Source organism: Mizuhopecten yessoensis, unplaced genomic scaffold, assembly GCF_002113885.1.
Source record: "Mizuhopecten yessoensis strain PY_sf001 unplaced genomic scaffold, ASM211388v2 scaffold3235, whole genome shotgun sequence".
NCBI lineage: Eukaryota > Metazoa > Mollusca > Bivalvia > Pectinida > Pectinidae > Mizuhopecten > Mizuhopecten yessoensis.
In genome coordinates, this window is record NW_018404943.1 from 489,510 (window position 1) to 500,172 (window position 10,663).

The following is a 10,663-nucleotide window of genomic DNA, read 5'->3' on the forward strand; positions in this document are numbered from 1 at the left end:
AAATATGCCGGAAAGACCCGAGTGCCGAGTCCTGCGGACCGTGTGCAAAAAATGTATCTCGAACCCACCGTGTTTACAAATAAACATTGAAACATTTTATTGAATTTATCATGATCTCATATAACTTCCTATTTTTAGAAACGAAATCAAATTAAAGTCCGCTGTATTTTATCAAAATACCATCGTAGTATAATTTTAATTTATGTATCTGTATCTCTCAAATGACGTCATTGTGCCGAATGAACGACCTTGCCCTTGTGTTTACCGGACGCAAAGCGGCGACGATATATACAAAAAAATAAAGACCAATTTACCGTCAAAAGACGAAAGAAGGGTATAGGTGAGTTGCTTGCAGTACCGTTATATTTTATTACATCAGTGTGCATATCACAGGTTTGTTTGTGACACTGAAGATGGTAAAATGTTATAGATTCCAAACTTGCATGTTTCGTTGTTCGCGAACAAAGATGGCGTTTCGTTTGTGAAACACGTGCTTAATATCTTAATTATGATCTACGTTGGTAAAAATAGATGGACCCATGCCTATATTTATGGTTAAACTCACGATGGTTATTACCAAACATAATTTAACACAGTAAAGAAATCAATGTCGTTATCAGAGTCGCCGCAGTCGGGTCGATCACTCTCTACATTCTACAAGATACAAGAAACTTAATTTAACGTCGCATATATGAAACAGAGAAACATTAGCGCTGGTGCGCTATTTTTGCGACAAACAAAATAAAAAGCAAACAGAAAACAACAAACAAGCGATACACTACACAGAAAGCTAGCACATAGTCGGCGAGTAAAACATACAATAACATAGCATATTATGCACAGGCACTTAATTTAAAGTACTATACTAAAAATGATGTAATGAGATAATAGTGAACATCTGCATATCACACAGGTGTTGCTATTTAATAGGAGGGTTACAGCACTACAAGTGTAATGTACATACATGCTAATATAGCAAAAGAGTAAAAATTGATGTATTAAATATACACTGATATAGTGTAAATTAAAATAAGATGACAAGGTCTTCCACCTCAATGAATCAGGAAATCTAAAAGTCCAGGTAAAAAAAACAGAGCGCCCAACTAAGCATTCTAAAATGTTAACTTTCAATCAATTAAAAACAAACAACATCTGTTTCTAAATGTCCTAGATAGCACAAAACCTGACGTAGTCATTGACACAGATACTTTTACTATGATACATTGCTCAATACTAATATCAAAGACTCAGAAATTTTCCCACCACATTATAAGATATTTAGAAATGATGGAAAGAAAAAAGAGGGTGATAAAGAAGGAGGCGTTCTAATCACAATTAAACAGACTACATCAGCGATGAAGAAAAGGAACTAATACCATCAGATAATTGCGAAATGATATGGGCCAAGGTCGAAATCATTGGTAATAAGACCCTATACATTTGTTCCTATTACAATCCCAAAACTTCTAAGGAAGAGAGTCAACAGTGGCTGGAAACATCCCTTGGGCGTGCCTCACAAATCAACAATGCCACTTATAGTTGGCAGTACACGTGACTTTATACTCCCTGGTTGGGACTGGGAGACCAGATCTTTAAAACCAAATACTATTCACCATAAGATACATTATATGATTTTGAAAATTTGTTGGATGAACTTGGGCTGACTCGACTAGTACAGAAACCAACTCGGAAAAACAACACGCTTGACTTACTCATGACAAACTTTCCAAATCAGGTCCAACGCCTGGAAGTAATCCCAGGTTTGTCATATCATGACATAGTCTTTATGGAGTTTTGTAGTATCCCCCGTCAGATCATCCAGACACGCAGGAACATAGCCCTGTATAGAAAACCTAACTGGGAAAGCATGAAAGCTGAATTACAATCATTATATAACTCATTCTCAAACATGGATCTAAGTTCTATCTCAGTTGAATTTTTGTGGCAAACTTTTAAGGATACTATCACTTGCTTAGTTAAGATGCACATTCCTCACAAACTATCTAAGAAAACTCCTTAAAAAGTGGGACCGTCTATACAAACACATGAAAAAAGCTGGACAGGAAAACACCAGAACAAAGTTTAAGACACTGAAACACCACATCCAGAAACTCATTAGACAGTCATACTGGGGTTACAAAGAGGACATAGTTGTTCCAAAACCCAATGAGAGTGAATATAGTTTTATGAAGAAATTCTGAACCTATGTTAAACATAAAAAGACAGATTTTAATAATAATTTAACTGGAAAGGATTTTGATACATTACTGTAAATCTATGAACTTTGATAGAATTCCGTGTTATGTCATATGATTGCCATGTTATCTAAGGAATACACCCACGTCTTAAATGTTTGGAGCAAATATGGCAGAATTAAAGACAGTGACCAAGCCAGCTAGGGAACCATTTGGATGCGTGTGGTTTTTTGTTTTACGTAAAGCTTTAATTTTAATACAACATGCATCCAGCACTTGTACCAGCATCATGCATAAGGCCCATACCCAGAGTTTATGTACTTACTCCCATATTGTCTTTGTTGCATGGCACATCAAGGGGCAGAGTAAAGCACATGTCTGCTTGTCCAGAAGAGTAGATTTCGCTGTTTGGGCAAATAAAAATTACAATGCTACTTGCGTTGACATCTGATCCGTTGCTATTTTCAACAAGAACATTTCTGCGAATATCTTATCTTTGTTTTGCATCACTAATCCAAGGAATTTCCCATTTTCGTTTTACATTTGATGAAAATATAAAAAGGCGTACGAAGTGCAGAGAAACAATTACCATAAAATAAAAACGATAAATAAGTTGAGGAACCTGACTACAGATGAAAGTCAGTAACAGTCTGCTTGTCTAGGGTGTCAAAGTGATAGGTAGAAGGTTTATTGAATAAACTTAAATATTGATATATCTATTTCATTATTTTTTACAGGTTAGCAGCCCACAATGGCACATTTTGTGTATCCGGCAGCCAATGCCCAGCCAGCTGCCGCGTACCCAACTGTCCAGACGGCATACGTGGCTGCAGCACCCCAAGCAGCCTATGCCACTGCTGCCCCAAGGGCTGGACAGGCATATGATAGCTACCAAACAGCACATGCTACTCCTCAGTACGCATACACAACAAGGACACAAGTTGCTGTAACGGTGTGTTTCTCTTCTTTATTAATTAACTAAAAACCAGTCCTGCTTGTAAAAATAATAAAAAAGATTCATGAAAATTGTATGGGTCGAACGTTTCTTCCTTGTATTTATGCATTTAAAATATGTCGGTTCATACAAATCTGAATTCAGAATCTTATATAAGGAGATATCACCTGCAATGTTGAAAGAATCTTAATATGTTAATTTGACTCCTGGCTAATATATATATTTATACATTGTTATGATCATTGACAAGACTGACATGTTTCCTGTCTACAGCCTGCTGCAACGTATGACCAGAAAGCTTACTACCAGCCAGCAGCACCTTCTTACACAGCTGCTGAAACACATTACCAACCAGGTAGCATTAAATGTATATGCACTGGAAACAGTGGAAATTTGAAACATATCTAAACAATTTGTGATGAAATGATATTATAGGTGATTCATAAGTTCACAGGTATAGTCAGGACACCTGTGGGATAAAAGTTGAGGAATTCCTCAAACATATTTTTTATCCGATTTTATTTTCAAATTGTCGAGGTTTTTTTATATATCATTCCAGATAAATCATATTCATAATGGATGTCATTGTTTGCTTAAAAATATGTGTTTTTATTTGCTGCTTATAATTTCACCTCAGACATATCAATAATTTAAGTTGAAGTTATCAAAATTTGATTATGTTTTAATCAGTCCCTCATGACCCTTTGGAATATTTTATGATAACTTTTTGTATTAGCATACACTGTTTCAGCTGCTGCTGCAAAGCCGGTGTATACAACAGGCGCTGCCTACAGCACCCAGCGTGCTGCTGCCCCAAAGGCCCAGACGCAAGTCCAAGTATCAAGTGCTCCAACCTATGTGTATCCCTCTAATTCCACACCTGTTACGACCTACGCCACCAATTATGCCACTAACACTACGTCCAGCAACACAACAGCATATACAACAAAGGGTAAACGTCAGAATTCACCAACTAAAATCAAAAGACATTAATGTTTAATATGTTATTCATGAAATAATTGTAGTAATATTTAAAAGGAAATCATTTCAATTTGTAAAATGGATGACATTGCAATTTAAATGCAAGTTTTTACAGGTTTAAAAAGATTCTTTTCAAATTTTTTAATAATTTTTCAATAATTTATGTATGGCAGCTCACCTAGGGCTTTCAGCAGTATTTATGCATTTTGTAGTGTTTACATTTAGGAGTAGATGAATTTGCTTTATTTTGAGTGTTACATCAAACCCTACACAGAGTCAAAATTTAATCAACAAAAAATTAATATACCACTTGAATTTTTCGGATTTTTTTCTTTTCATATTAATAGTTTCTTAGTCTTTCTGAGTCTGTGTTAGCTTGATGAATACTTGTCTCAGAATAAGTGTTTTAACCCATTTTATTAGAGAAAAAATGTCCAAAAATAAGGTGAAAATGAAAAAATATTGAAATATTTATGCTTAAAAATATGGCATGTTTCTTGTATTAATTAAAATATCATTAACAATACTTCTGTCAATCTAGAATTTGATACAAATGTAGTTGGACAATTAGAAAATGGGTTAGAGATGAATATTCTGTTTTGATGTTTTGATTACAACATCAACTCTGAGAGATCACAGTCAGTTTTGCACATCCCTTATTACCTTGTTAGAATTCTGATGTCTTGTTTCTTTTTTATGGTCTTATGCTAACGTTATATATGCTGTTTTATTATCACAAGTTAAAGCACTCCGACTTTACTGAGCATGCATTAAGGGAAAGTCAAGTCATCATGTCTATTTCAATGTTTGGTGTTTGCATTTATCTGTGACTCCCGAGTTTAAGCTTTTATGAGCATGAAACTCTTTCTTATTACAAAAATGTTTTATTTCCTAAAAACAAAAATCCCGAAACATGGATGAGATACTAGAAAAAATAATTCAATGCTTTACATGTGAATTCAAAACTGTCTTGTGACTCAATATCCTGCTGGTTAATGCCATTTTCTGTACTTTAATGACCAGCAACTAATGCTTCGTAAATAAGAAGTGCTTTCTATTGTAATGTGATGAGATATTTGACATTCAGACCAAAAAATGTGTAGTACAGGAAGATCCAACTTATTTTGGTTATATTATGAAGAATAGCTATCAACGGTCCTTCAGTAGTAAAAAATGCTCAGTAGATGTTGACATGAGAGGGTTAGGTCTTGGTTTCTGATGAGGAGGCTGGCTGATAGATCATGTATCCTACTCAATGCTATGTTATATTTCAGCCTCCACTGGTTCCAACTACAACACCATTAAACAAACCGTACAGCCAGTTGTTATTAAAGGTATGAGCAGGATCCTACTATATAGCCCAACTGGTTCTTTGTACTCCTAACGATTCTAAATGTATGCAATTATTTGGTCTCATATGACATACTTACTTCATGGATATTTAACTTATTTGAACAGCTAGCTGCATTATCTCTCCCCCTTAAACGATATAGTTGTGAAATTTGATTTGGAAATGGTTGCATGTCAATTTTTCACTTTTGCATTGCTTTCAATTGCTTGATATGATTTTGACAACTTTCATCAATACCAAATTATAAACATCAGTAGTAAACATCAGGTAATGTATCAATTAATTCTGTCATTGTGTTTACTGTTGACCTAATCTCTTATAAAACATCAAAAATAATTTTCTGGTAAAAACATCAAAAATAATTTACTGACACGATTAAAATAAAAATAATTTTGAAGGTTGTGCAGTCATTCTGATATATTCCCCCAGATGCTAAAAAAGGTTGAATGCTGTATGGTGTATTTGTGTATAACATATCTGATGCTCTAATGCAATTCTTTTAGATAAAGCAGTATGTAAATGGTTTAGTGCTACACTTTAAAATTTAAAGGGACACAGAAAAAAGTTTGTGTTCATATAATCAATAGAATTCTTTATATCGGAGTATACAGGTCTTTCCTGTGTAAAATTGATTGTTTGCTTACAATATCTTCATGTGGCTTATGTGCGAGTCATTCACGTCCCTTGCTGAAATATTGTTTGAACATTTAGTTTTGCTAGCATTTATGTGTGTAGTTAATTAGCATACCTGCTATTAATATGCTATAGGTATATTAAGAATCATACAATTTCAAAGTCAGTTGTGAAGTCTGAATATGACCTGCAAGTCATTAGATTTTTATGTCCATCACCTCACATTCTGTCCCAATTCAGTGTCATAGCAATAGCCGCTTTATTTCTTAACTTAACAGATTTTTATCAAACTTTATACAAAGCAGTGTTCTCCCCTGGATAGCTGAATAAATATAACCGGGTACAAATTTCTGCCTTTCAAGAGAGATGTTCACATGGTTCAAAATAATGCATCACTGCGTTATTTAAAACAAAAGAATCCATAAAAAGTAATGGAAAACACTTCTAACTCTTTATTTGTTCAATTTATTTTATATCTGTTATTGCATTTTAATAAGAAAAAAATGTGAATTTGAAATATTTATCAATTTACTCACAAATGACATTGTGCTGCATGGTCTGTTATCAATTCCACTCTGATTGGCACTTTTGCCCATACACCTTTAAAAAATTGATTGTATTTTGTTTGTTTCATTATGTAACCAATTAATCCTTGGCTCCAAACTCCTGGCATGTCCTGATGATTCATAACAAGATCTTACAGGGCTAGCAAAGTAACACTAGCCAGAGGAGAACAAATCATTAAATATATTTATTATACTCTGAAAAATATGACGGAGAGCTCGCAAAATTTTAACTTGGATGAGGTTCATTGGTCAAAGTCAAGATCACTGTTACTATTTATAGAAAGTAAAATAATTCATTGCATCACTCTAGCAACTTAAGAAACTTTTGGGTTCCAAGGTCAAGGCCATTTGCTGTTCAAAGTTACTTCATTTCTGAATCAAACTTTAAACAAATGCAAGTTTATATGAGAATACCTCTGATGACTTGTGATTTTGGGATGCAATGGTTATTTGCCCTTCACAGAAATTCTTGTGTCACTCAAGTATTGAAAACACTGAATTAAAGATTTCAGTAATAGTTCATACCAAAATATTTGATTACCTTGTCAGGTCTGAGTATAATTTTAATATACCTATAGTATGTAGCTGTCATAAATAAATCTAGGCTTCGTTAGGTGTGCTATCAAACTGCAACAGTCACAGAGCAATGCTGTGGCAATCTAACATGGAACATAATGAATACCTCAATGTTGTCAGCACTAAATAGTAAATGTTGCCCTCTCCCAACAGTGTTTCACTTTTACAACCGATTACCATTAACATATTAATACTGGGTGTTTTTTTGTCTGAGAGACTTTGCCGAATTTGCCTATTTACAAATTTTGGTCCCGATCAATGCCAGAACAACATTTTTTTAAACCGCTGATTTTGGGCAAGGGGGTTTTAAAAATATATTGCCATGAGGTTAAGCAAACTGATCCTAAAAATATATACTTGTACATTATGGTTTTAACAAAACCAAAGCTATTTCACCCATTTATTGGTTATTATATAAGTTGTAAAAAAGTAAACTGTGACTGAAGTGATATTCAATAGAAATTTTGTACTGGCCCTGAATGGTCCATCGAGGAAGAAGACCTACATTTACACTTGTCCACAGACCAGACCCTTGGGCTGCAGCCATTAGACCTGGGATTTGTATTGCCCTGCCAATTATGCATTTCAAAACAAAATAGAAAAAAGAACATTGAACAAAAGGGTGTAAAAGTAAATGTATATTCACACATAAACTACATTTTCTGATATTTAAAGTGAAAAATTGAACATTGGGTGATTTTTTTTTTTTTTAATTTATTAACCAAACATTTTGTATAATGTTTTATTTATTTTTGTAATTTTACAGGGTATGATGCTGCTCTGTACTCTGCAGCCACATCTTATTACCAACAACAGCAGGCTGCCAAAACCCCAACTGGTACCTGGCAGCTTAAGAAACAGGGCCAACAAGTTGGCAAACCAAAGCCAAAAGTCCCCCCAAAACAGCCACAGCTCCACTACTGTGACGTGTGCAAGATCAGCTGTGCTGGCCCACAGGTTTGTTCTATTTTATGCCATATTCACAGTGTTTTTGTTACCTCAATTTTACAACAGCATGTTTCTTTATGAATTGAGAAAATAAAGCACTATTTGTATTGAAATTGGGAATATATTTCTCAGATTTTGGATATTTTGGGAAAATAGGACACATTTTAGCTAGGGGAAACAGTCTGTATTTTTGCAGTTAAACTGAGCAAAAAAATCACTGAATTTATTACACACACTTTACTTCTGTAAATGCCATGTTCAGTACAAATATTTACAATATGTTGTAAGGCCAAAAAAATTGATTACTTGGTTCCTGGGCCCGCGCACATTTCATGGCACTTTTTATCGTGAAAGTAATAAAAAAAAATGTGAATGCGCCAGCCGCCATCTTAAAAAAAAAATCCGGAAAATTGGTCAGCATGTCGGTTTTACTCGTTAGTCATTTATATTTGATCATACATTCTTGTTTTTTTATGCTATTTAGACATACAGAGAACATCTGGAGGGACAAAAGCACAAGAAGAAGGAAGCTGCCATGAAAACTGGAAACAACTCACAGCCTGTTGGACGAGGCGGACAGAATCAGCTGCGCTGTGAGCTCTGTGACGTCACATGCACAGGAGCTGATGCCTATGCTGCCCACATCAGGGGCTCCAAGCATCAGAAGGTAAAATGTCCTTGATACTCTATATTTATTTAAATTATTCTATTCTATGATAGTCTGCCCTTTTATTTGCTACAATTCTTTGGTCAAGTTATATCTTCTTTAAATTAGTGAAAAGAACAGATTTATTATACAATTTATTAGCATACATTTAATTAAACTTCAAACATCCTATGCTATTCATTAGTTTTTTGGGGTTTTTTAAACTTATTATAAAAGAATTTTATTTAGCATGTGTTTTATTTGAATTCATTTGCAGGTCCTGAAACTGCATACACGACTTGGGAAGCCAATACCTTCTACAGATCCAGTGATTGTGTCCCCAGCATCGGCTGGGTCATCTACGACAGCAAAGACTGGTACCCCTGCCATCTCCACCACAGTAACAGCCACCAAGCCCACCAGCAAACCGGCTCCTGTGATCACAGCACAGCCAGCCATCACCAAGAAGGTCTTGTCTACTCCTAAAATCACTTTTGTTGGAGGTACTCAACTCAAGACACTTGGGGCTAAGCCTGAGGAGGTTAAAGTGGAACCTAAGATTGAGCCTATTACATCTTCCAATGCATCACTAACAGATGATGGTAGGTTTTACACTTCAAGCTAATGCTGTATTTGGTTTTTTTAGGAATTTTTCTCTTTTGTGTATATTACAAGCTAAAAATAATAGAATGAAATATGTGACCTATATTCCTACTTCAGGGCTGTTAATTTACTTTTGGGTGGCAACTGATATCATTTCTTTGATGGTTTTTTTTTTTTTTTTTGGCGTCAAAATATATCATGAACTACTTTATGTTCTTAACAATGAATCCCATGTAATTTGGATATCTGGTTCGTTTTGCATTTTGAAAATGGTTAATTTAAATCTTACATCAATTGCAAAACAAATTCTTCAGACAATAGTTAACCAAATATATACTGTCAGGTAGTGCTGTTCCGATTAATCGATTTAGTCTACGTCTGGTCGTTTGTTTCTGAAAATCGATCATCGTTTCCCATGATCGATTAATGTTTGACTAGTTTTAGCGTTAACACAAAATAAACTGCTACCACTACTCGCCGACAGCGAGTTGTTTTGTCGGCGAGGTGTTCATTCTTGGGTTAAACAACTGGACCGAACGTCCAACACAACAACGCTGACTGGCTAGCTGGTTCACCCAATAACCAATCGGAACTTGCGTTTCAATAGAATTGCCGCATGGCTTAGTGCTTGACATATAATATGGCAAGCCAGGACATTCCGGAGACTAAACTCTATGATCATCCTGGGGCTACTTATTCGAAAGTGTGGAGCCATTTTAGATTAAAACGTTCCTGAGCTGGATATGACTAAAACGTTTGGCGAAAGTGTGGGCCATCGTTACAAATAAAATGTTATGTTACGTCTTCAGTTGAATGCTGATCCATCGCTGCATTTCTGAATATGCAGCATAATGGACAATGCCAACATCATCAATTTCATTTCAAAATACATATTTTTCAATGCTTTTAAGTTTTTTAGGTCACCTGAGACAAAGTCTCAAGAAACCACTATGGCCAAAGGTCAACTAAAATTGTGAATTATATGGTCCCCAGCCCCCAGGGGCCTGAGGGGCGGGGCCAAAAAGGGTAAAATTGACTAAAATTTCAAAAATCTTCTCCTCAAGATCCAGATATGGTAGAATCAAATACTCTTCATAGATAGAAGGGTCTTAAGGTGCTTTACTAAAATTGTGAATTTCTTGACCCTGGGGTCTCACGTTTTCCCCTGGGGAGGTGGTAAACTTTACTATAGTTTATATAGGGAAATCA

General features: G+C 35.1%; 1 protein-coding gene across 5 annotated transcripts in view; it reads left to right on the forward strand.

Annotated features, from left to right (window-relative positions):
* The first annotated feature begins 235 nt into the window (after positions 1-235).
* Positions 236-10,663, forward strand: part of LOC110447238 (zinc finger RNA-binding protein-like) — a 36,141-nt gene continuing 25,713 nt past the window's right edge. For 2 of the 5 annotated variants that reach the window (XM_021492787.1, XM_021492789.1), the window contains exons 1-8: positions 236-340; positions 2,933-3,147; positions 3,424-3,505; positions 3,887-4,102; positions 5,406-5,465; positions 8,024-8,214; positions 8,690-8,872; positions 9,129-9,453. In XM_021492787.1, the coding sequence (XP_021348462.1) occupies positions 2,947-3,147; positions 3,424-3,505; positions 3,887-4,102; positions 5,406-5,465; positions 8,024-8,214; positions 8,690-8,872; positions 9,129-9,453 (1,258 nt within the window). In that variant the 5' untranslated portion in view covers positions 236-340; positions 2,933-2,946. The remainder of the gene's footprint in view (positions 341-2,932; positions 3,148-3,423; positions 3,506-3,886; positions 4,103-5,405; positions 5,466-8,023; positions 8,215-8,689; positions 8,873-9,128; positions 9,454-10,663) is intronic. The other 3 variants (XM_021492788.1, XM_021492790.1, XM_021492792.1) reach the window with 3 other exon arrangements.